Here is a 26156-nt window from a genome sequence, read left to right as displayed (position 1 = left end):
ATTAAAATGTTAAACTTATTCCAGGTACTCTGGTGTTCGTTATAACACGTTTACATTAAAAAATATTAGGTTCCAAGACACCTCTTAAAACTAATACTACTTCTGATAGTACAGCACTTCAGTTCATGCCAAGACAGATCGAAGACCTTCCAAAGAATACAGTACGCGAAAAGGGCACATATCCATCACAGGCACTCGTCACGAGCGGGTCGGGATCAAAGTGGGCGGGGCCTGTGCGCTCTCAAGACTACTAATACCATAAGAAAAGACGACCGTCCATCACAAGTGACATCCAAGACATAGGCCCCGCCCACCTCGTGACGAGTGCCTTTGATATGACTAAGTGCCAAAAGGTGCGCACGAAAAGCGGACAAAGGGGCTAAAAAATAAAAGTTGACAAACAAGACTGATATTGTGATTTTTGATAAGACAACAGATGTTGGAACCCAATTATGAAAAGAAAAGATAAATGCACTCAAATTATTTCACAAATAACGGGAATTTTGTTCGTTATATTATTCAACATGGCACTGAGACGTAGCATTCAGGTTATCTCGCACGTTTCTGAAGCTAGGGCTTTGAAACTTGGCACACTACCAAAGTATGGTGACCCCCAGATATGGTACAGATCACATTAAACCACATTGAATTTCAAGGTCACAGCGAGGTTAAATTTCCTTTCCAAACTGGACAATTGTTGTACGTCTTACATGTTTTAAAGCTAGATCAGTTAGACTTTACATACTTTACATACTTTCAGAATTTTGATGAAATCTTAACAAAAGTGACCACCTGGTTAATCTTTCTAAAATGTCAAGGTCACAGTGGGGTCACATCTGGTTCAAAATTTGGAATAGTGTCAATTTATTCAGCGCGTTTATAGCACAAACTTTGAGAATACAGACATTTTTAGTGTATGATGACCTCTACACGCGATTACAGTTTAGGTTGGAAAGGTCAAGGTCACAGCAGGGTTGCGTTGAGGTCAAACATAAAGATTTGTCATTGAGGATTTCTCACATGTTTTTGAAGCTAGGGCTTTGAAACTTGGCACACTTCCAAGGTTTTATGACCCCCTTGTGTGGCGCAGGTCACATTAAACCTCATCAAATTCAAAGGTCACAGTAAGGTGTAAAGTTGCTTTCCAAATTGGAAAATGTTCGTTGTCTTACATGTTTTAAAGCTAGAAACATTACACTTTAGCCAACTTAACATACTTTTAGAATGTTGATGACATTTAAAAAGAAAGTGACCTGGTTAATCAGTGTCAATTTCAAGGTCATTGCGGGGTCAGGTTTGGTTCAAAATTTGGAATATTTTCATTTCGTCAATACGTTTATAGCACGAGCTGTGAAAATACACACATTTCTAGAGTATGCTGTCCTTTACACTGTCTAGTCTTTATAAAGTCTTGATGAAAACGCCAAGCATCAAGGTCACAGCGGGGTCTTGTTGAGGTCAAAAATATAAATGTGTCATTGAGGTTATCTCGCATGTTTTTGAAGCTAGGGCGGTGAAACTTGGCACACTACCAAAGTTTGATGACCTCCAGGTATAATGCAAGTCACATCAAACCTCCTCAAATTTCAAGGCCACAGCAAGATTACAGTTTCTTTCCAACCTGGACAATTGTCATAGTATTGCATGTTTTAAAGCTGGATCCATTACATTTATTTTTATTTTTATTTATTTTATTTACGACTATTTATATCGCGCACATATCTCACCACACAAGGCGACTCAAGGCGCTTGTTACCTACATTTTACACACTTTCAAAATCTTTTACAAAAAAAGTGGCCTCCTGGTTAATGTTTGTCAAATTTCACGGTCACAGCAGTGTCCCATCTGGATCAATATTAGAAAAACTGTTAAATTCTTCCCACGCGTTTTATAGTGTATGATGTTCTCCACGCATGGTGAAAGTCTGGTTGATAAAGTCAAACGTCAAGGTCACAGCGGGATTGCGTTGAGGTCCATAATATAAATGTGTCATTTTCACTAATGCCTTCTAGTAATACCTCTGAAACGTCACAGGCTCCAAAGGTTTGATGCTGTTTGGTTTATGATAAAAGTGATGCCAATTTTCATGATACGTGAAGCTTTCAGAGGGGTCAATTTGGAGTCACACTAACAGAGAAAATCTTTATGCGACTCACTTTTTGCCAAACGGAATATAGATAAGAACCAAACTATCTGTTGTTCTAGCTCACTTGACATTAAAGAAAGTGACGATTTGATCATTGTTGATCCGAACTCAAACCTGTTGTGACCTAGTAATATAACCAGGATCAACCAGACAAGACTTCGATGTCCAGAAGTAGTCAAACCTCAAAACAGTTGGAAGTATCCAAGATGTAAGCACCATACACTTTTCAAACAATATTTTTTGCTTTGTTACAAAATATTGACCACACTGTGACCTTGAAACTTGAAACAGATCAAGTAGACTTTGGTTTTGGTATGAACAGAAGTTTAATAAAGTTACATTTTTACATTTTTTTACCCAAACAATACCCCTAGGTCGACCAAACTTGGTTCATGTTTGAAGGTCATTGAATCCTATAGAAGCGAATGAGATGTCAATGGTCTAGCTTTTAAAATCTTCAAGAATTTAATAATTTTTCCATGTTTTGATTCGAACATCACTCTGTTGTGACCTTGACATTTCACAAACGTCAACCAGATTTTGGTCACGTCAGAAGGGGCATCCAGTCCTAGAAATGGTTAAAGTGTAAACTCTAGTTTTAAAAATGTTCAAAACATTGATAATTTTCCATTTTAAGATCCCAAATTGACCCTGTTGTGACCCTGAAATTTGATTTGGGTCAACCAGATTTGGGTCATGTTTGGAAGAGCTCAAGCTCTAGATCTACAAAGATGCACATGTGTTTAAGTTCTAGCCTCAGAAATATAAATACGAGCTAGTGACTATAACGTAGCCACGTTTTGAAGCTTAAAAGGAATCAACTTTCTGGCCTGCACTCGACCCCAATAGCTGTGACCCTATCACCCATACTGTAGTCACGTGTAAAGGTCATCGATGAAGTTTTAACTCTCTAGCTTACAATAAGTTTGATAATTTCATAACTTCGCATTATTTGTGCTTCAACTTGACCCCGCTGTGACCTTGAAATTTGACGAGAAACATTTGAAGAATCATTAAGCAAAGGCAGAAAATCATTTGTTATCCTTGTTAAGCCATACGCGACCGAGTTGTGACCTTGAAATTTGACAAGGGTCAAGTATACTTCTACCATGCCTGAAGGCTGGCTTTTTAACCCAACCTGTGTGAATTTTCAAAGTTCTAGATGTACAAATGGTCAATAAATTGATAATTTTCCATTTTGATAATCCCAACTCGACCCTGTTGCGACCTTGAAATTTTACAAGACTCAACTTAAGCTTTAATATCCATCTCGGAGAATTATCAAGCAAATGTGTTATACCAAGTTCAATTTCTCCAGCTTCAAAAGCAATGCCACCCATACGCAACCCAGCTGCGATCTTGAATTGTACAAGGGTCAACCAGACTTCCAACATGTCAGAAGGCTATTTAGCCCCGAATATGCGTGAAGATTCAAAGTTCTAGCTTCACAAGTGTCTGAGAAAAAAATGCCGTTTTTTACAGTGACCAAGTCAACCAGTCGTGACCTTGAATTTTGTTGAGGATCGACTTGATCTTCTCCATGTCGAAGGATAATTGATCGATTGCGTTGTATGAAGTTTTAAGGTTCTAACTTTAGAAATAAAGCAGAAATGGATAACAGTCTGTTTTTTTTAACCCATGAGCGACACGGCTGTGACCTTGAGATTTAACAAGGGTCAACCAGACTTTCACCGTGTCAAAACGTTATCAAGCCCTGAATGTGTGTAAAGTTTCAAGTTTCTAGCTTACCACAAAGCTGTGAAAAGGATTATTGTCTGTTTGTTTGTTTTTTACCCGTACGAGACCCTGCTGTGACCTTCACATTTGACAAGGATCTTTCTGAACTTCTTTGTGTCGGAGAATCATTGAGCTACGGTGTTTATGATGTTCGAAGGCTCTCCCTTTAAAAACAACAGAAAAAAGTGATAATTTAAAAAAACAAATATTGGCCCATACGTGACCTTCAGATTAGACAAAGGTCAACCAGACTTCCACCGTGTATGGAGGCTATTAAGCCCAAAAGTGTGTGAACTTTAGGGTTCTTGCTTTCAATAATTCTGAGAAAAAGGTTAATTTCCGTGTTTTGTTTTTTTTACCAACACGAGACCTTGCTATGACCTTCAAATTTCTCAAAGATCAACCTGAAAGTTTTCTTGTCGAATGATGATTAAGCAAAAGCGTTGTTTGAAGTTTCAAGATTCTAGCTTAAAAAAATCTCTGAAAAAATATTTTTCTTCCGTGTTTTGATCTCCATGTGACCCAGCCGTGACCTTGAAATTTGACAAGGGTCAACAAGACTTTTACCATGCATGGGGGCGATTTAGCCTCAAATGTATGTGAAGTTTCAAGGTTTTAGCTTAAAAAAGTCTGAGAAAATAATATATTTTCTTTTTTGAGAATGTGTTGCACGCAAGACATCACGACAAACGCTCGTGTTTTTATTTTGTTGCTTTAAGGTCGACTTGCGTGCCCGCTCTTTCGCTAATCTCAATTAAAATTCATCTTGGAAGTTCGGTTTTATTACGCTTATAATTAAGAAGATTAAACTAAGACAACAAATAGTTAGTTTTCCCATTAAACTCGATAAGGTAGTGACATTTTATGTTGAACGCAAGATGGTGTCGCACGCAAGATCTCAAAAGATGTTGACGACATAATTTCAACACTTGGTAGCGCATTCGTGGTTCGTGATTTCTTCACAAATTTTGAACACAGAATGTGTCACATGGTTCCCTAGATGAAGTAGATCCTTGTACATGTAAGTTTTGTTTTTAAAAGAAAATAACCGTTAATTACCGAACATTATGTCGCACGCAAGATATGACGACATTTTCAGATCGTTTTCAAAATTGCTGTTCAAAAGTTCTGCAGTCTTTGCTGGATTACTTGAAAGACAGCAGTTTGATACACCGTTATCGCTTGACGTGTCGACATCAATTCCAGAGTTTTTGAAAAAGAAATTTAGTAAATATCTGCGATTGAAAAATGTATGCCGTGATGACGACACATCTTGCGTGCGACACCTTAAAATTCGGTTATCGAAAAAAAAAATTCTCTCAAGATTTAGATTTGACGTTTGGTCTCGTCTGTTAAGCTATGTTTCAGGCATTCAATCAAACTAAATGCAAGGCATTTGTGCTTCTTGTTATTTTTCTGTGGCATATTCAAAACACGAGGTATCACGATGTCCGTTTTCAGATGGCCGGTTTTGGCGTTATTTTTGACTTTAAACAAAGATAACTTCAAAACCGTTCAAGTCAGACACACGAAATTATGTCCACTATATCTTCGCACATTCATCCACACACACACCAATTTTTAGCAGACACACGCTTTTAGAAACATTTTTATTGTAAAACAAAGCCGTCGTCTGTTCTGTGCGCACCTTTTGGCACTTTGTCATATCCATGATAAACAAACTACTTGACCTGAGAGTGATCTCCCCTGATTCTATTACAGTAATCTCCCTTTCCCTCCTCAGCAAGTCTGTCTTCTGCTGCTGTGGAACTAATAGTCTCGACGTATCGTCTGTCCGTTCTGTCAACTCGTTAGTGACCAGCTCATGCAGACGATGATTCTGGAGACGAGATGTTGTCACCGCAGTACCAACAAAGCAAACACTTGGCTTGATCCAGTGGGGATCACCACCAACTGAATCCAGCAATGTCAACATGTTTTTGTAGGTCTTTACGCTAATCAGATAACCTCAGTTATTGAGTGCAATTTTATCAGGACCGTGACTGTGTGAGCAGGAAATCCGATGTATGTGAACCGTGATATTTGTCAAACTATTTAAAACCAGTGAACACTTCTTTATGCAATATCCATGGTCAAATAAATAACTGGTGCAACATAGCCGTGAGAGTGCCTGTGATATCCATGAACCACTGGAAATATAACTTTGTGGTAGTGATTGATGCTGTATGAACTGTTGAACCTCTTCCTTCACAACTGTCAATCAATCAATCAATGAGTCTTATATCGCGCATATTCCGTGGGTACAGTTCTAGGCGCTCTGCAGTGATGCCGTGTGAGATGAAATTTTATACGGCCAGTAGATTGCAGCCATTTCGGCGCATATTTACCTTCCACGGCCTATTATTCCAAGTCACACGGGTATAGGTAGACAATTATTAACTGTGCCTAAGCAATTTTGCCAGGAAAGACCCTTTTGTCAATCGTGGGATCTTTAACGTGCACACCCAATGTAGTGTACACGGGGGGAGGTTCGGACACCGAAGAGAGTCTGCACACAAAGTTGACTCTGTGAAATAAATTTCCGCCGAACCTGGGATCGAACTCACGCTGACAGCGGCCAACTGAATACAAATCCAGCGCGCTACCAACTGAGCTATATCCCCGCCCGTCAAGGTGTACATGTTGAGAATGCAGCACGGTCACCTGGAACACCTGAGAGAGGTGGGAGTGGGGGTGGTGGACACCCTGTCGGACTCCGAGGAGCTGCCCGCAATGCCCCATGACTTTGACGTGGACAAGTTCAACAGAGGCAGGAAGTTCTTCTTGAACAACATCTTCTCCTGCACGCTGTCCATGCTGTCATCTCTGATCGCTGGACTGAGTGTCGTCAACCTGCTGGAGCCCCTTGTGTTCACACGCGAGTCTAACACCCCGCTCAAATCTCTCCTGCGCTACGTGAGAACGTTTCACCATGTGGTTATCTGGCACTACGGGAACGTGTGGGATCCGTCTTCAGGCGCACACAAGTCAGTGGCCAAAGTGCGCAGACTGCATAACTCTGTGCGCAGGAGAATGACAGGGGGGGAAACCGTGGAAAACCCTCCCGTGTCTCAGTACGACATGTCGCTCGTACAGTGCGGTTTCATGGGAGGCATCGTCATGTACCCTGAAGGCTTTGGGATACGGTGTAGCTCAGCTGATCTCTCAGACTACTGTTATTTCTGGTACGGCATTGGATTCCTGTTGGGGATTAGTGATAAGAACAATATCTGCAAGAGGGACTTGGTGGAAACGGTCGCCATTTGCAAAGAGATCGAGAGTGACATTCTCCTGCCTGCCCTGCATGACCCCCCTCGGGACTTCTACCCCATGGCTCAGGCGCTTGTCGACGGAATGAATTTTCCATTAAAATATTTCTGTCTTTTTAGCCTTGAATCCTTTCTGTATGTATCCTATGCTACGATGTCTGCCCCCCGTCCAAAGTTAGGATTGGCTGACCGTTTGCGAGCACTATTTTTGCAATCCTTTTTCATTCTAGTCAAGTATGTACCTTTCTGCAGATCTCTCCTCAACAGATTGGTATTTTTAGGGTTAAACAAGAAGTTTTTGGAAGGTGAAATTTTGGACCTACGATTTCAGTCAAGGAAATGAACAAGAACTAAGGGGGGGAAGTAACGAATATCTCTCTTGTCTGCCAAGTGCAGGCATGTCTTTGTGTTAAATTATTCTGAGAAGCTGATGTAGTTTTGCCACATGAAAAGGATAGCATTACAGTACCATGTTGAACCTTATTTAGGATGTTCTAAACTTGTGAAAAAGTTTAACAATGGTAACCCTGTGCGTTGGTGAAAGTGAACCTTTGTAAATCTGATGGGGAAAAGCATGCAAGGAACAGTATTCAACTATTGATACAACTGACTCACTCGCTGGTGTTCGCTTAGATCTCTTGTCTTGTACACCACCATGCAAGGAACAGTATTGATACAACCGACTCACTCGCTGGTGTTCGCTTAAATCTCTTGTCTTGTACACCACCGTGCAATGCCACCTTTTTGTGTATTTTTTTCATCAACTTTGGAATAGTGAACAGAACCTCAACCACTAGTAAACTAAAGTCAAGTCAATTCTAGAACATGCATGCTGTTAGCCTGGCTGTAGAAACAAGTATGCCGACTCGATTTACTCTTCAGTAATTAGTCATTGGTTGAAGTGTTGACGTGCTGTGATAGTGTTACAGTTTTGTCAACAATATTGTTTCAAACAATCTTATCTTGGAAACCATGAGCATCAGTGGACTTCAGGCTAACGTTTTATGTTTATTGGACACTGATGAATCTAGGAACGTTACAATTGTTGATCAACTTGTTATCTGATGCTTGCGACATGATGAGGCTGTAACTTCAATAAATTATACAAATCCTTGTCATTAATTGTTCCCATGTTAGTTACCGTAATTGGTGTTTTGTAAGCATGCTGTTCTTTGACAGCTGTAGTGTGTGTGTGCGTGTGTGTCTGTCTGTGTGTGTGATTGTATGCATGTCAGTGTGTCTGCACGCCTGGTTTGTTTGCGTGGAAATGTACAGGAGAAATGATGTTACTGTGAATTTTTGACGCTTTGACCCGTTTTGGTCTGCAAGTCAGGACCCAAATAAGTTATATTGATCACTAATGCTAATGTAAACAGTTAAAACTGTGAACAGACGTTAATTTGATTTAATTCTAAGGGTAGCCTGTGGTGTGCATGACTATTTTATTTACGCAGCCTTTTTGTACCAATGTGACAGGAATTTCTTCTCTGAAGTTCTGTATAATTTAACAATGTGAAACTAAGCAGCAAATCTGAGCGCACACACACTCGCACACACCTAAGCTTAACAGCAGAAATGAGGGCACACAAACACTACAATGTACAGGCTGTTTATTTTCAAATTGAAATAAACCATCCATGCATACACATTTATTTTTTCCACTTGCAACACACAAAATGAGTCAAGGAAAAAGATAAAAAATACTTCACTAATACTTGTCATGTCAAGTAACATATATACATGAGAATGATTATTACATGTCTGCCCAAAAAGATGAGCGTATAAACCTCCCAGCTTCTAAAAATCTCTTTGCCTAAATGGTTCTACGATCGCAAAACATTTTCGAATGTGCTGCAGGAAGACATTCTTCAGAAAATCTATCTCTTCAGAAACCTTCCTCTATGTGTTGATGATCGTGGACCTATGACACCTCCATGTGTTGATGATCGTGGACCTATGACACCTCCATGTGTTGATGATCGTGGACCAATGACACCTCCATGTGTTGATGATCGTGGACCTATGACACCTCCATGTGTTGATGATCGTGGACCTATGACACCTCCATGTGTTGATGATCGTGGACCTATGACACCTCCATGTGTTGATGATCGTGGACCTATGACACCTCCATGTGTTGATGATCGTGGACCTATGACACCTCCATGTGTTGATGATCGTGGACCTATGACACCTCCGTGTGTTGATGATCGTGGACCTATGACACCTCCATGTGTTGATGATCGTGGACCTATGACACCTCCATGTGTTGATGATCGTGGACCTATGACACCTCCATGTGTTGATGATCGTGGACCTATGACACCTCCATGTGTTGATGATCGTGGACCTATGACACCTCCATGTGTTGATGATCGTGGACCTATGACACCTCCATGTGTTGATGATCGTGGACCTATGACACCTCCATGTGTAAGTGGGTTCATGCCATGTGTGTGTGAATGATGTCAATACAAAACCAAACGGAACCTGGCTGTAAAGGAGGTGACCGGTGCACACGGCTGTAAAGGAGGTGACCGGTGCACACGGCTGTAAAGGAGGTGACCAGTGCACACGGCTGTAGGTCTGTACACCCCCACTACATTTCAACACAAGGTAGTACTAATCACCCTCAACAAGTTTCCTGCTTAAGCCGTGAAAAGAAAAATTGATTTGATGTTTTTTTAAATAATTTAAAACAGCCGGCACTGGACCCTTTGCCCGACTACATGGTTAGGAATGTCTTCTACGGACATATTTGTTCACTTCCAGGCTAACCATCGTGCTGTCAAGTGTCAGAAAGAAGAATCATAATTTGGTAAGGACTAAACCAAATATCAAACCATCCAAAGCAACCTTTCTTTCTTTATTTGGTGTTTAACGTCGTTTTCAACCACGAAGGTTATATCGCGACGGGGAAAGGGGGGAGATGGGATAGAGCCACTTGTCAATTGTTTCTTGTTCACAAAAGCACTAATCAAAAATTTGCTCCAGGGGCTTGCAACGTAGTACAATATATTATCTTACTGGGAGAATGCAAGTTTCCAGTACAAAGGACTTAACATTTCTTACATGTATACTGCTTAAAGGCACAGTAAGCTTCCCGTAAACCATCACAGAGCTCCCCGAGCGTCTAAATACAGTACAAGCATACTTCCATTTGAACGCTCACCGAACGGGAACATCCTGGCTGCTTTCTGTCGAGCGTGAGACATTTTCCAAGAATTTATTTTCGTAGACTTGTTCCGTTAACAACAACGGCGCCTCGTTTTTGCGCTAGACCTAACTTTTAAAATCTAAATAATAAATTGACAGCTTGTTACACAAACATTCTTTAATCATAAAAGAATTCGTTTTTCATCAAGACAAGATCAGAACAATTCGAAGTTGTGAAAGTTTAAAAAAAGAAAAGCCCGGAAGCAGGGTCACGCAAGGGTCGTAGCAGACGACGGTTTATCAGTGCAAATCGCCGTTCCTCTCAACAGTCAAAAGCCATCGCAAGAGTTCTTGTGAACCACAGCCGTTGTTTCGTGCATAAACAACGTGCTATTGTAGATAAGCTCACGTCGAGTCGCATTCAAATGACTAACTGACGACTGCATTGTGAAAAGGGAAAACTGGATCACACGGGTTCACGATGGCTCAGGGATAAGATAAACCACGCAAAAATAAATTCTTTGAAAATTGTTCGCTCTTTACGGAGGGCACCTAGGATGTTCTCAATTGGTGAGTGTTTAAATGAAAGGGTGTTTGTACTGTGCGTAAAAGCCTGACCGTATCTGTGATGGTTTACGGGAGGCTTACTCTGCCTTTAACAAAAATCTGTACAAAAATTGACTACATGTATATTCTATACAAGAAACACTTAACAAGGGTAAAAGGAGAAACAGAATCCGTTAGTCGCCTCTTACGACATGCTGGGGAGCATCGGGTAATTTCTTCTTCCTAACCCGCGGGGGGATGTAGAACATTGATCTCAAGTATCAACATAACACACTGAGAGAAAAGTAATATCATAATCATGCCTAATCTGGGACTACTGACTGAATGGAAAGTTATAACACGACTTGCAACTGGGTGAGTGCAAGAACACTCCACATTTGTAAGTTTCAAAAGTCACACCTTTGAAAGCAAACATTGTCTGTTGAAAGTGGCCCTGAGGTGTTGCTGCCTTTGTGTGTGAGGATTGCGTGTGGCTTGAGGCGGTCAGTTGGGACAGCCGTTGGCCCAGTGACCTCTGCACCCTGTAACAGACATACACCATCAACACGAGATGACCACAGCTGATTGAAATCATAAATAATTAAAACAAAGGCTGATTGATATTGCTGGTGGTTCCAATCGGACGACATTATTGTAACTGGCATAATGTTAGAATAGCCATCTAAAACAGTCTGTGACAGTAAACCATACTCCACTCGGTGAAAATGGACCCAGTCGCTCTTCTGAACTGGCATCCTCATCAACTATCCTGATCATCTCTAACTGCTACGAACTGGTTTTGCTTGTACTGCTTGTACTATGTCGCATGATCCTTTTTCACAGAAGACATCAAGCTAGAACTTCTGATTATACAAAGCTTCTCAACTTCCAATCGTGTTCAGCCTCATGGCAGGCAAAAGGAGCTACAGAAGTACGGACCTGTTGCTATGATGAACACTAAGCACACAACCCTCGTTCATCACAGTGCAAGTAGACAGCTATGCTGTTTAAACTCTGTTCTGTACGGATACCTACATGCTAAATACACCATACACTTACCACATCTGTAGCACCTTCCGTAGCCACCGTAGTAAGCCCCTGTCCCGTCTGTGGAATCACTGTCATCATTTTCCGAGTTGTCCGAGTCGTCACTCCCATGATGCCTCCTTGGCGTTCCCCAGTCCTCAGAAAACTGCATTTCATCATCGCTGTCGTCCCATCCCTCCTCTTCACTGTCGGTGATCACCACAGACTCGTTGTCACTGACGACAATAGCCTCTGCACCCGCTGCGTCTCCCATTGTCTCAGTGCCGACACTGCCGTCAGTGACTGTGGGTGTGACGTCCGGTGGTCCCACTGTCTCTTGGGCGCCCACAGTCGGCACCCCTGTTGTGTTCATTGCTGACGTGGCTGTGGCTGCTGCAGTTGTGGCTGCTGCGCGTGTCGTTGTTCCTGAGGCTGCTGCAGCCCTAGTGGCTGTGGCCGTTGCACCGCCCCTCGCTGCCTGGGCTGTTAAATTGGTCACTCTGTTGGCATTAGCACCGCCCCTGGCTAGCTGCGTTGTTAAGTTGGTCAATCTGTTGGCTGTGAGCATGCTGGTCAGTTGTCCGGCCATAACGTCCTCTATCGTGCGACCTCTGCCCCTGCCCCGCCCCCTCTGTCGACCACCACGCCCCCTGGCCCCCGAGGGGCCGGCCTGCGCTTTCTTCTCCGCTTCGTCCAGCTTCTTCTCTGCCTCTGCACAGCGAGGCCAGCAAGGTAAGTGTGATCATGTGTAACTCTTGCAAAACAAACAGCACCAACATCAAGGACTCTAATTCTTTCACTACCTCCCTCCTTCCAAGTTCCAAGGTATTGTTAATACACTGACATGCACTTTGACCTAATTGACACTCTCCTCAGCACAGCTAAAGACAATTTCAACCCATACTTTCTGGACTATGAGGCGCAATTTTTGTTACTTCAACTTCAACAAACACATTTTCACCCTGTACTTACATTGGCTCGTATCCGAATACACCTGAAGTGTCTATTGTGTGGATTTTTCTCATTTTGCCTAAAAAGTGGGGGCTGTACCAAATACAGCCAAGCCCCTTGTAATCTTGAAAATACAGTAACTGGTATAAATCTCAAATTTTTCCACAACAGTTACAGCTGAGACCTTGACATGACGAGAATGTAGTGTGCACCAATCATCAATGTATAACCCTGACCTTGTCTCTCCACCACCAGCTGAGCGCGACGTTCCTTCATCTCCTCGCTGAGCTGAGCCACCATACGGTCAATGTAATTGTCCAGCACGATGGATCTCATCTGTGACGCCACGGCCGTCCGACAGTTGGGACACTCCCTCTTCACGGCCAGCCACTGACGTATGCACAGCGCACAGAACGCGTGGGAACAGTTGAGGGACGTGGCCTGCACATCATACACAACGACACTCTTATTTCTCAAGCCAACGTATGTCTCGCTTCAGTCAAAGACAATTTCTACTTTCTACTTGATGGAACCACAGTATCTTGTAGGCACCTGTGCCATATAAACAATTGGAATGTCCCTGCTGTCAACTCTTATGACAGATAAAACGACTCTACCAGAACCAATCTACATGTACTTTCAACTTTCAAGCATAAAACAGAAAAAGCATGCGGGAAGCACAACTGACTGACCTAAAGCAAACATCTATTTCATAACACATGGTAAACTGTTTTCTTCTGGCTGTAGTTAAATTGTGTAAGCCCAAACCTTGATAAACAGCTCATTGCAGATTGAGCACTGAAGTTCTGTTTCCATGGTTTCAGCAAATTCTGACAGAATGGCATCTCGTGTGGTGAGGGTGTCGGCCTTGGCTTTCTCGTTCTCCTGCCTGCTCTCTGCCAGCTGGCTTTCCAGCGCCTTCTGCTCTAGCTCTTTGGCCTCTATCACCTGGAGACCCAACACAATACTGTTGACAACTCCTGCATACATATACAATACATACAGTTTTAGGAAGCTACGCTGAAAAGCTACACTCTATTCACTCACACAGGATTGGTACACCAGGCCGAAGGAGGCTCACACTGATACCTAGAGATTCATGACCAGTTTATTTATTCTAATGCTTATGACCTTCATTCGTGATCTGTGACAACAGTGCTGCATGCACAGCTTCTCTTCACAGCAAGCACTTTGACAGGAGGGGTGCTCTGTACATCTTTCTTTCTTTATTTGGTGTTTAACGTCGTTTTCAACCATTCAAGGTTATATCGCGACGGTGCTCTGCACAACTGATAGTGTTATTTTCATAACCCTCAAAACCATGCACGCTTAACAGCCTGTCCACCTCTCAAACTCAACCAGTGCAGTGTTTTTACACAACAGATCTAACCTTGTACTATCATAGTCCACACAGAGACGAGAAAAACATTTTTGGTCCATATATATATACAAAAAAGAAAACCTTCCAATCTCATCTGATTTGACAAGATCATAAATTGCCTATACAAAAAGGTAGGACTCTTGGTATTCCCAGACAAGACAGAATCTGTCACAAATGTTCATCAGGTGACCTTGGGGACGAGTTCCATTATATTCTTGTATGTCCTTTTTTTACCAATTATAGAAAACAGTTGTTACGGTGCTATTATTATGCCCGCCCCAATTCAGTTAAATTCAGAGAGCTTTTTTCCACTACAAAAAAGAGTTTATTGCTAAAACTCGCAAAGTTCATGACACTTGTCATGGACTGTTTGAGAAGCGAGTAAAATTTAATTCTCTTTTAGCTTTATACTCCGTTATCTGTTTTGTGTTGTTTGTAATAGTATTTTTGTCCTTATGTTAACTCACCCATCACCCCCCCCCCTCCCCCTTCCCCCCATTTCCCATAGTAAAGAAATGTATGTAATTACTTTGTGTGTTTTATTATTATTATTATTATTGTTATTATTATTATTATTATTATTATTATTATTTATTATTATTATTGTTGAATTGTTTCTTGTATTGTTTTTGCTCTCCCTCACCCCTAAACTCCCTTTTCTGTACATAGTCTGATTTCTTTTTGTTTTAGTTCCTTTTATTTGGTGTTGAAAGAAATGTGTTTTTACTGTGTTTTTTTTAATTTTCCATGTACCCTCACGGGGTTTTTATCGGAATAAAACTTGACTTGACTTGACTTGACATGACATCTCACGACACGCACAACAGTCAAAGCGCTCACCTTCTGCAGCCTGTCTTTCTCCCCGTGCAGTCTGTCCTGCAGCTCTCTGTCCTTCTCCTGCACGGCTTTCTCCATCTCTGTCTGCAGTCGCTGCTCCACCTGGCTCTTCTCCGTCGCCAGGGACAACAGCTGTTGCTGCATCTGTTCCCGTAGCAGTGTCTCCCGTCGCCTGAGCTCCTCCTCCAACTGCTGGCGCATCTTCTCCTCCGCCACCGCTTGCTCCTGCACCAGTTGTTTCTGTGGGCACCAGTCACAGGTCACATCATTGACTAGGCAATCCATTCAATTTCAAGGAAGAATGAGTTTCAAGGAAATTAATACAGACCTGTGCACACTCAAAACGCTCATCAGTAGTAAACAAACCAAATTTCAGTAGTTTTTAACATGTTTCAGTAGTAAGCTGTAACGACAGTTCAAGACGTAATTCTGCTCACAAAACACACAAACTGAACCACTGGAAAAACTGGCTGAGAATAAGTGGACTTCCAGCACTGTTGTGCCATTTTCTTCTTCTTTGGTGACAGAGCTTGTGTCTCCTCTTCATTATCTAAATCTCGCACTCTTTTTTTCTTGTCCATGTTTCACTTCAATCACAGGTTGCCACGCAGACGCTGGACGAACTAAGTCTAACAACAAAGATTCAATGCTGAGAACAAGCGCGCTTCCGGTAAATCGGAAAACGTCTTTTCAGCGCAATGGCCAACTAATTGGTCAAAACAGAAAAAAAGTACAAAAACAATTTTTTTGAATAAAACATCGGAATTTCGGAATTTTAATAAACAAGAAGGGCAAAGCCCATACGACTCACATGCTTGACCTTGATCTTTACATAGCAATGACATCATACACTAAGAACTGCTTTACACATTTTTCCTACCAAAATACATGTGACCTTGACCCAAGGTCAAGGTCATCCAAGGTCATGCAACACAAAGCTGTTAATTCAAGACATAGGAAGTACAATGGTGCTTATTGGCTCTTTCTACCATGAGATATGGTCACTTTTAGTGGTTCACTACCTTATTTTGGTCACATTTCATAAGGGTCAAAGTGACCTTGACCTTGATCATATGTGACCAAATGTGTCTCATGATGAAAGCATAACATGTGCCCCACATAATTTTTAAGTTTGAAACAGTTATCTTCCATAGTTCAGGGTCAAGGTCACTTCAAAATATGTATACAATCCAACTTTGAAGAGCTCCTGTGACCTTGACCTTGAAGCAAGGTAAACCAAACTGGTATCAAAAGATGGGGCTTACTTTGCCCTATATATCATATATAGGTGAGGTATTGAATCTCAAAAACTTCAGAGAAAATGGGAAAAATGTGAAAAATAGCTGTTTTTTAGGCAACATTTATGGCCCCTGCGACCTTGACCTTGAAGCAAGGTCAAGATGCTATGTATGTTTTTTGGGGCCTTGTCATCATACACCATCTTGCCAAATTTGGTACTGATAGACTGAATAGTGTCCAAGAAATATCCAACGTTAAAGTTTTCCGGCCGGCCGGCCGGACGGACGGACGACTCGGGTGAGTACATAGACTCACTTTTGCTTCGCATGTGAGTCAAAAATCCGTATCACTGTATTCTGCATATAAAAATCGGAGAAATTACGGAGAAACCGTAGATGTGCACAGGTCTGTTAAGGGCAGACCGGGTAGGCAAAATGAGTTATTTTTGGTCTCATACACCTTTTTGGGGTTGTTGCATTTTTCACACCTTTGAACATCCTGGAATGCATTCAATAATCTGCTTTTGTCATTTTAGACATGTATTCATGTAAATAAAACCATTTTCAAACCGATGTTTTGTTGTTTTTGTCTGTGTTTTATCAAAAAAATCGAAAAAATGGTCAACTTTGGATACTCCGTGCTGGTAAATGTGCGCACATGACATGACCCTTCGCTGTTCAAACTGTGTGGAAATTTCCGTTCTTCAAGATGACGTCATCACCGTTGGGGAATTTCCGTTGACATAGGCACAAAGAGAGAGAATCCGTTCCAACCGAAACCCCGGAATTAATATATGCAAATATATGTAGGTCAAAGGCATTTGGCGCAAGCGCAGTAGACAACTTATCAGTCCCCCGGTGTCAACAAATCCATGACGTTTTCACCGATTCAGCAGCATTTTTCAAAGTTTTGAGCTGCGGAGAACAACCCTAACATTGGAAATGTTCGGCATAGTGGCAAGAAATATCAGAGAAAGATGAACCAGCAGCAGCGAACAGTAGAAGGAAGTAACAACACTCCGAAATGAACCAACATGATCGTATTTAAGCAGACGACATTCTAAGATTCTTGACTCGACGAGGTGGGTTTTGCTTCTTTCTCTTTTCGATCTTGTTTGTTTGACAACGTGATTTATTGCACATCGTTATGTTGTTGTTGTTGTAAGAATGTGTTAGGGTTTGCAGGTAAATGATAAACAGTTTGTGTCCGAAGTATTTTGCGGGTTTCTTGATCCAATTTACTGACCATGCCGCCGCCGCAAAGCCCCCCCCCCCACCCCCACCCCCACCCTCGATCATCTCTGTGATATCGTCTTCACAACCCCTATTTTATTGTTCTTCGCTGGCCAGTCCTTGAGAGCTTACTATGGTGTAACATGTCATCAGTATTCTTTGTCTGGGGTCAAACTGAGAAGCAGCATCTGAGCGATGTACGACTGACACAGTTTCTGTTTCTGGTCATTGACCGTAGGAAAATAAGTACCCTACTAGAGAGCGTTCTCTAATTCTAAAGGATTGGTTTACACCAGCATGGCTGACCAACCTATCATTGACAGCAATATTGTTGTCAAATCTTTTCCATTAACTAAGGAATAAAAAAAAATAGATCCAATTTACTTCACCAAAGAAAAAAAAAGAGTTAAACTAAAGGACTGGGGATGCAACTCATGAATCAAAAGCATAAAGATCACCTGCAAACAGTGCTAGGTTTAGGAAATCTGAAAATGTATACACACACACAGAACACACACACACACACACACACACACAAAACAGACAACAGACAAGAAACAAGCAAATACATAGCAAGTGTGATGAAATAAATTAATTTTAAAAGAAAAATATGAAAAGAAAGAAAGAAAGAAAGAAAATAATTCAGCTAGTTTCAGTATTAGTTCCTGTGTGTATGTGATTGTGTGGTTACTCAAATCCCATAGTAAACTTGACATGTACATTTTGTGATAGGGGCCAATTAATGAATGTCTTTTGTGAGTGGTTGGGGGCTGATTGGGATTTCTGATTTACCAGCCTAGCCAAAAAGTTGAGGTACACCCCATGTAACATGGTCATTTGCAAAATAAAGTACATAAGCACTTGTTGACGTTTATATTGAGTCTTAAAATTTGCAGCTTATTACAAACAAAAACCATGGACAGTTGTATCAAATATTAAATCAGTGTTTGTGTATTTATTAGGTTGGAGCAAGGGGAGAGCCAGTCCTCCTGTGGTGGCAGCGAGGAGAAAGATTGACCTGATGGAAAAGTTTGCTAAACCGGAACTACCCTCTTCCACAGCAGAAACATCAGCTTTGCCATCTTCTGACCAACCATAAGAAGATACAGATACTTTGCCATCTTCTGACCCATCACAAGCAGATATGGATACTGGTACTGTGCAACGTCACTCCGCTGACATGTGTTGGGCTTTTGTCAACATATTGATCAGCTCAATCTATTGCTGAAACGTTTATATCCTGTACTGAATGCTTGTCTGATAGCAGTCTGATTATGAAAGAAGGTGATGCACAGGCCCTGCATCTGGAGTGCATATGAGTGTCCATTCAAGTCTGCAGTTGTTTACTCTTCTCCCGGTGTTTGCAACGCTTCGGGTGGTAAAGTTGCATTTTAAATAATCCGCGTATGACCAAGTTGGTACATGGAAAGGGACATTCAGCTTTACAGAAATTTGCTGCAGTGTTAGGATTGAGCACAGAAATACTGTAATTAAAATGTTGCAACTTTTGAATGGCTTGATAGCTTTGTTCCATTTGTGTATATATAACATTTATGTAATGTTGTTGATGATTTGTGAAGCATCATGTCTATGCAATGGAATAAGAAATCAGTGCATCCGTTGGGTTTTTATGAGTCTGACAGTTCGGTTCTGATCAATATTTTCATATCAGCACAAACACAGATAATTGACTTTTTTAATGTTTTCATATAATTTTTTTTTAAATCAAAAAAATCTGATAATTTGATTATCAAATCATTTGCCCTTCATAGTTAAAGTGTTATTCTGGTTAAAAAAAAACCCACCCCATTAATTCAAGCTCTACTGTGGTACTAGTTTACCGGGGTACTAGTGAGACTCTTTTACATGCTGTTTTCTCTACATGTAATTTGAGACAAAATGTGGTAATTAAAATGTTGTAACTTTTGAATGGCAAGATGGATTTGTTCCAATTTTGTATATGTTGTTTATGATTTGTGAAGCACCATTTCTGTGCATGGAATAAGAATACAGTGGATTCCTTGTGTTTTTATGAGTCCGACAGTTTCGTTTTGATTCATATCTGCACTAACATAGATGAGTTTTCAAATGATTTTTTAAAAAAAGTCTGGATAATTTGATCGTCAAATCATTTCCCCATCATAGTAAAGTGGTTATTCTTATAAAAACATATCAATTCAGGCTGCACTGTGCTACTAGTTTGAGGTACTGGTTGGAATCTTTCAAATGCTGTTTTCTCTGAATGTAATTTTCAGACAAACATCTGTAATTAAAATGTTGCAACTTTTGAATGGCTTGATGGATTTGTTTCATTTTTGTTTATGTTGTTTATGATTTGTAAAGCGTCAGTTTTGTGTATGGAATAAGAGTTAAGTGCATTGGTTGGGTTTTTATGAGTCTGACAGTTTGGTTCTGATTCATGTTTTCATATCGGTACAAACAAAGATGGCTGTTTTCATATGATGTATATAAAAAAAATCCTGATAATTTGATTGTCAAATCCTTTTCCCTACATAGTAAAGTGGTCATTCTGATAAAAACATATGAATTCAGGGTGCACTGTGCTACTGTTTTTTTTATGTACTGGTTCAAATCTTTAAAATGCTGTTTTCTCTGAATGTAATTTTCAGACAAAACGCTACAATTAAAATGTTGCAACTTTTGAAAGGCTTGATGGATTTGTTCAGTTTTTGTATATGTTGTTTATGAGTTGTACAGCATCAGTTCTGTGTATGGAATAAGAGTTCAGTGCATTGGTTGGGTTTTTATGAGTCTGACAGTTAGGATTTCATGTATTTTTCTTATCAAAACTGAACCGGTAACTGAAAATGCTAAATTAAAATAATATATTGCTTAGAAATGCTTTTCGATACACAGAATTATTAAACACACACATATTGCTGCAAAGAAGAAAAATTGGATCAAAACATGCACTGGTTCACAAACTGCAACATTTTTAAAAAAGCACATTTTATAACGTTTTTCTCACATTTTGGTGAATAAAACCCCCAAAAATTGCTTTTCACTCAAAATTTAAAATGGTTTCCCTTAATTAGGTTATTCTGCTTGCAAAAATCAAACAAGCAGCAAGCTGTTTCCAAAATAAAAAAAAAAAGTGCTTGCCTACCCTGTCCCCCCTTAATAACGCCGGGGGTCCTTAGGCAGATCCCCCTGGTGGGGATCTGGGGGCAACAACCCCAGAAGCTGACGCTGAAGCTGGTCAATATGAATTTAACCCCCTCTGGTGAACCCCCTCTTGTGACAACCCCCTCTGGTGAACCCCCTCTGGTGACAACCCCCTCTGGTGACAACTCCCTCTGGTGACAACCCCGTCTGGTGACAACCCCCTCTGGTGAACCCCCCCTCTGGTGAACCCCCTCTCTGGTGACAACCCCCTCTGGTGACAACCCCCTCTGGTGACAACCCCCTCTGGTGACAACCCCCTCTGGTGACAACCCCCTCTGGTGACAACCCCCTCTGGTGACAACCCCCTCTGGTGAAAACCCCCTCTGGTGAAAGATCAATTGTGCATGTAAAGAAAAACACTTTTTGCTTTCGTGGAAATCAACAAAATGGCTGAGGTTTAGATTGCCTGATTGACACAGGTCCACAAGGAATGACAGAGGAAGTGGATTAACCCCTACACTGTGACAGCAGTGAGAAATCACATCATTGACACCAGTCTGTATGGAATGACACGGAAAGTGGATCAACCCATAACTTCTTCATTCAATGCTCATATCCTTCTCAAAATGTGTCACTTACACTATGGAAAATGTGTGATGTTCCATTTCTGTGTGTGCAATTTATGGCCCTGGTTTGACTCTAAAATATGTTCCATTTTTGTGTCTGCAGTTTATGGCCCTGATTTTACCCAAAATGTGTTGAGACTGCCTGCAATAGCCACTTCTCACCTGTTGCGCGTCCAGCTGACAGACTTTCTCCTCCTGCTCCTTCTGCCTCTCCTCCATCACCTGTCGCTGCTCCCTCTCCTGCTGGAGCTGCTCCTGGATGGCCGACTTTTCCTGCTCCTTGTCCTTCAGCTGCTGGGCCAGGGCCTGGAGCTGCTCCTCATACGCGGCCTTCACCTTCTGCTCTGCCTCGCCCTTCTCCGCTGCTTGGACGTTCTCCGCCCTCCCTCTGATAAAACACAGAAAAACTGAACAACAACAGGCTAAGAATCTGGTAATCATATTCGCAACAAACCTACCAAATCTTTTATAATCGAAGTCAAAATCAAGAACAAGAAAAGAAATTGGTGATTGTACTCCCACTCGTAGCAAATCTATAATCAACTATTTCAACTTTATTCAAGAATAGTTTTCTTGTTGTTACATGTCAAGATGGTCATAATTTGGAGCCTCAGGATCAGAAATTACGGAAGTCAAAGACAGGTCAACTCATGCAATAAGCCTCAGCAAAGGGTAAACCATTTCAGTAACAGTCAATCAAGAAAATAGTCATTTACATGGGTGGGTCTGAAAAATGTCATGAATCCTGAAGAATGTCCAGGGGGGGTCTGGGGGCCCCCAGACAAGGAAGAATGTCCAGGGGGGGTCTGGGGGCCCCCAGACAAGGAAGAATGTCCAGGGGTGGTCTGGGGGCCCCCAGACAAGGAAGAATGTCCAAGGGGGGTCTGGGGGCCCCAGACAAGGAAGAATGTCCAGGGTGGGTCTGGGGGCCCCCAGACAAGGAAGGATTTGTATAATTAACAACCAAAAAACCTTCACCACAGACATTACGAATCCGGATTTCCGGCATATACCGGAAGAATCCCACCCGTGCATTTACACCTTTGATACACACACGAACAGCCGATTCTGTTTACAAAATTGAAACTCTCTTACACATCAAACACAAACATGAGCATTATGCACCAGGCACAGACACTTGAAAATAACGGCAAAAATGAAATAATTCCCATCATTTATCACCTCTCTGCGTTTTGTTCTGAATCTGCCGACTGTTCATCCTTGTCCCCCGACCCTTTGAAACGCTTGACAGGGTTGTCGTCTCTGCTGCACGGCCGTTTTTTCTTGTTCTCTCTCCTGTACTTGAGGGAGGTAAAGAAGCGGTAGACGAACTCTGCTGGCACGTCTGGCGCTGTCGGGACCCCCAGCTGAACCACATCGCTTTCCTGCAGCGTGTAGGGCTCCTGAGCCTTCAGCTGCTTCCCGTTCACAGCGATGCCATTCAGACTCTGAAATTACATTTACAAATGTTAACTGTCATGCAGCTGTACTGCAGCATGTAGGGCTCCTGAGCCGTCAGCTGCTTCCCGTTCACAGCAATGCCATTCAGACTCTGAAATTACATGTACAAACGTTAACTGTCATGCAGTTGTACTGCAGCATGTAGGGCTTCTGAGCCGTCAGCTGCTTCCCGTTCACAGCAATGCCATTCAGACTCTGAAATTACATACAAACGTTAACTGTCATGCAGCTGTACTGCAGCGTGTAGGGCTCCTGAGCCGTCAGCTGCTTCCCGTTCACAGCGATGCCATTCAGACTCTGAAATTATATACATGTACAAACGTCAACTGCCACTCATTCAGCTGTACTGCAGCGTGTAGGGCTCCTGAGCCGTCAGCTGCTTCCCGTTCACAGCAATGCCATTCAGACTCTGAAATTATATACATGTACAAACGTCAACTGCCACTCATTCAGCTGTACTGCAGCGTGTAATGCTCCTGAGCCGTCAGCTGCTTCCCGTTCACAGCGATGCCATTGACTCTAAAATAATAAAAACATCAGACTCTGAAATTATATACAGTGAAGTCCGGCTGTAGTAATAGACCCATATAGTGATAGTCCGGCTGTAGTAATAGAATTTCTGGGTCCCGGTCCCAGTTGTTCATGTTCTTTGTTAACTTAGTCCGGTTGTAGTGATATTTTTCAGTCCGGCTATAGTGATAGTCCGCTTGTAGTGATACTATTTTCAAGTTCCGGGGAAGCTAAAGTCCGGCTGTAGTGATAATGTTCGAGAGTAATCTCCCTTTACCAAAATGGCGAGCAAAAGCCAGCCACGCACTGTGCTTACCCTGAAGCGGAAAATTGATCTGACAATTTTTCATTTAACCCTTATTTCTAAGTGGCCCTTCTCTCTCTCTCTCTAAAACACACACGCACGCACGCACGCACGCACGCACGCACACACACACACACACACACACACCGGCTGTTGAACTGCCAGGACGGGGGTAGGTTAACACAGGACATTTGCAAGCCTGACAAAGACGACAGAAGAAACGTCACAAAACGAAATCAATAGTGGTTCCAAAATCACCTTGTTACTGCCTTGAGGCTAGTTTACCAAATGTGCCGCCGCATGTAGCAATAAAAGCTTTGAAGATATCACTACAACTACAAGCGATTGGCCGGATGTAGTAATAAAACCTACAAAAATAAAACTATAACCGGACGTCCGGATGTAGTGATAAAACCTACAAAAAATATCACTATAACCGGACGTCCTGGTGTAATGATAGTCCGGATGTAGTGATAAAAAAATTTGGTCCCGAGGGCTATCACTACATCCGGACTTCACTGTACATGTACAAACGTCAACTGCCACTCATTCAGCTGTACTGCAGCAAAGTTCTACTGCATACTGCAGACAGTAACATGCAACCGTGATGATCTACTGCCACACTAAAATAATGCAGAAGGGGCCTAATAATAGTTATATTACAGCCAAAGTAGGTGAATTTTTATCAAATGGCTTCCTGTAGGTGTTTTTCATGTTTACAGGGTTGCGCCCGGGTGCAGCTGCTGGTGATTACCTGATCTCTTTGGAGATCAGTTGACACTTTGCTACACTGTCATAGAAAACGCTTTTACCAAAAATGTGTCGATTCAGGAACGTTTCGACACAATCATTCGAATTCAAGTACACGTACAAAATGGTCACTTTAGTTTTAGTTCTGACCTTATTGTCTGTAATTGTCCATGTGTTGTCTTTCTGCCTCTGGATAACGGCATGGCAACGTGATATCATTGCAGACAGAATGGTATACGTTGCATCAGCAGCTCGTCCAATCTTTATCTGCAAGAAGAAAACAAAAGCCATTATCTCCTTAATCACAAATCATCAGGAAAATGAAGACACTAGTATAACTACTTAATTTAAAACACAAAGTACGTACAGTGCTGTTCTCATTGGTCTCGATCCCTCTAGGGACATTGATTGACACATATAATTACTTCAACCTGATGCATTAATTGTTTTGAGCCCTAGCCGGTCAGCCGTCTGATAGTTTTGAGCCTTAGCCGGTCAGCCGTCTGATAGTTTTGAGCCCTAGCCGGTCAGCCGTCTGATAGTTTTGAGCCCTAGCCGGTCAGCCGTCTGATAGTTTTGAGCCCTAGCCGGTCAGCCGTCTGATAGTTTTGACATGTAGGAGGTCTTCTAAAAGTAACAGAAGAATGTTTCAGCAATCAGGGCATCAGGGCATCAGGACATTGTGACCGATGCATCCAGCTGCAGGTCCAACAGTGTGTGACTGACCTGTTGTCCTCTGAGGCTGGGAACAATTAATATGACATTGAATTACTTCTTACATGATAAAGTCTTATGAAAATGTGGTACTACTGTTAGAACTTAGACTGCAAACAAAACCTATCCCATAGACTGCAAACAAAACCTATCCCAGCTAGATCTCTTTGCATCGTTTCAAGGTTTGAGTTTTGAGGAAACTAGCGAGTAGCTGCTGGACAAGAACATAATCTTAACTGCTCTGGCCTGACCTTTTCGATTCACTTGTGGTGCTGGCAATTACCCTGATAGTGATAGGCTAAGGGAGACAACTCCCATTTTACCCCGTGACTGGAAGTGTTGAGCCGCGCTGCAGCGGTTAAAATCCCCACTGAAAGATTTGAGACTACACAGAAAGAACCTAGGAATACGCCTGAGACGGGTAAGCGCTGTCTCGGGAGAGCTAAGTTCCCCGTGGGAGCTCATCACCATGGTGTAGTCTAAGCATGCATGGCAACCGGGCTTAAGTGCTTGTTAAAGCACTAATGTTTGTGTTTATTCTGTGTTCTGTTCGCGGGAGTGTTAGAATCCGGGCCTTCCCGGGACGAATGTGTGTGAGCGCTGTCCTGTCATGTTTTGTGTTTACCACACGTACGGCCGTCACCACACATGAATAGTATCATACTTCATAGTCACACAGACACTGGCCAACAAGCGTACAGTCCTAAAAACTAAAGTGTAGAAATATTCCACTTTCCGATTCATGTCCAGGACAAATAGTAAACTAAGCGTGATTCGTCAAACAAAGAAAAAAGAAACATAAGGAAAACGAACACTGGACCTGTGTCAAGTCGCATTCACTGATTCAGACATGGGAAAGACTCTAGTCTAAATGATTGAATCTGAAAGAGCAAAATATATTGAACATTGCATTCTTACGTGGTCATCCAAAAACGGAAAATGTCGATATTTTGATGCAGTTTTGCCGATACTGAGAAGGCACGGGGCCGCTTGCGTCATGGTTTTTACTTTAAAGCAACAGATTCATTGAAGGTTTGTTGTCAAATTCTTCGAACAGTGGCGGTTCCCTCGATTGCTAGATGCACTTCGTGTAAAACGTCATCACTTTCGGAGGTGCGCAGATATCGTCTCGGTTGCGTACTTG

At 41.9% G+C, this 26156-nt stretch overlaps 2 protein-coding genes and 2 long non-coding RNA genes across 4 annotated transcripts in view; 3 read left to right on the top strand and 1 right to left on the bottom strand.

Annotated features, from left to right (window-relative positions):
• Positions 1 to 5628: 5628 nt before the first annotated feature.
• On the top strand, positions 5629 to 8267 carry LOC138952155 (uncharacterized). Its single transcript, XM_070323753.1, has one exon. It carries the CDS (start codon positions 6525 to 6527, stop codon positions 7494 to 7496), a length of 972 nt encoding a protein of 323 aa, XP_070179854.1. The 5' UTR covers positions 5629 to 6524; the 3' UTR covers positions 7497 to 8267.
• A 479-nt stretch (positions 8268 to 8746) lies between these two features.
• LOC138952149 (E3 ubiquitin-protein ligase rnf8-like) lies at positions 8747 to 26131 on the bottom strand. The gene is made up of 9 exons (XM_070323749.1): positions 25931 to 26131; positions 24449 to 24565; positions 22456 to 22721; positions 21436 to 21661; positions 15054 to 15290; positions 13601 to 13780; positions 13069 to 13273; positions 11915 to 12592; positions 8747 to 11397 (listed from the first exon to the last, which is right to left on the bottom strand). Exons 1-9 carry the CDS (start codon positions 26009 to 26011, stop codon positions 11360 to 11362), a joined length of 2028 nt encoding a protein of 675 aa, XP_070179850.1. The 5' UTR covers positions 26012 to 26131; the 3' UTR covers positions 8747 to 11359.
• LOC138952154 (uncharacterized) overlaps positions 14041 to 26156 on the top strand; it is a 34104-nt gene continuing 21988 nt past the window's right edge. The window contains exon 1 of the long non-coding RNA XR_011451312.1: positions 14041 to 14094. This is a non-coding gene — a long non-coding RNA (uncharacterized lncRNA). The remainder of the gene's footprint in view (positions 14095 to 26156) is intronic.
• On the top strand, positions 16699 to 20188 carry LOC138952153 (uncharacterized). Its single transcript, XR_011451311.1, has 2 exons — positions 16699 to 17370; positions 18484 to 20188. It is a non-coding gene; the product is annotated as an uncharacterized lncRNA (long non-coding RNA).

The sequence above is a fragment of the Littorina saxatilis genome, linkage group LG17, assembly GCF_037325665.1.
Source record: "Littorina saxatilis isolate snail1 linkage group LG17, US_GU_Lsax_2.0, whole genome shotgun sequence".
NCBI lineage: Eukaryota > Metazoa > Mollusca > Gastropoda > Littorinimorpha > Littorinidae > Littorina > Littorina saxatilis.
Note: the sequence above shows the minus strand (reverse complement) of the source record. Positions and strands in the feature narration are given on the sequence as shown.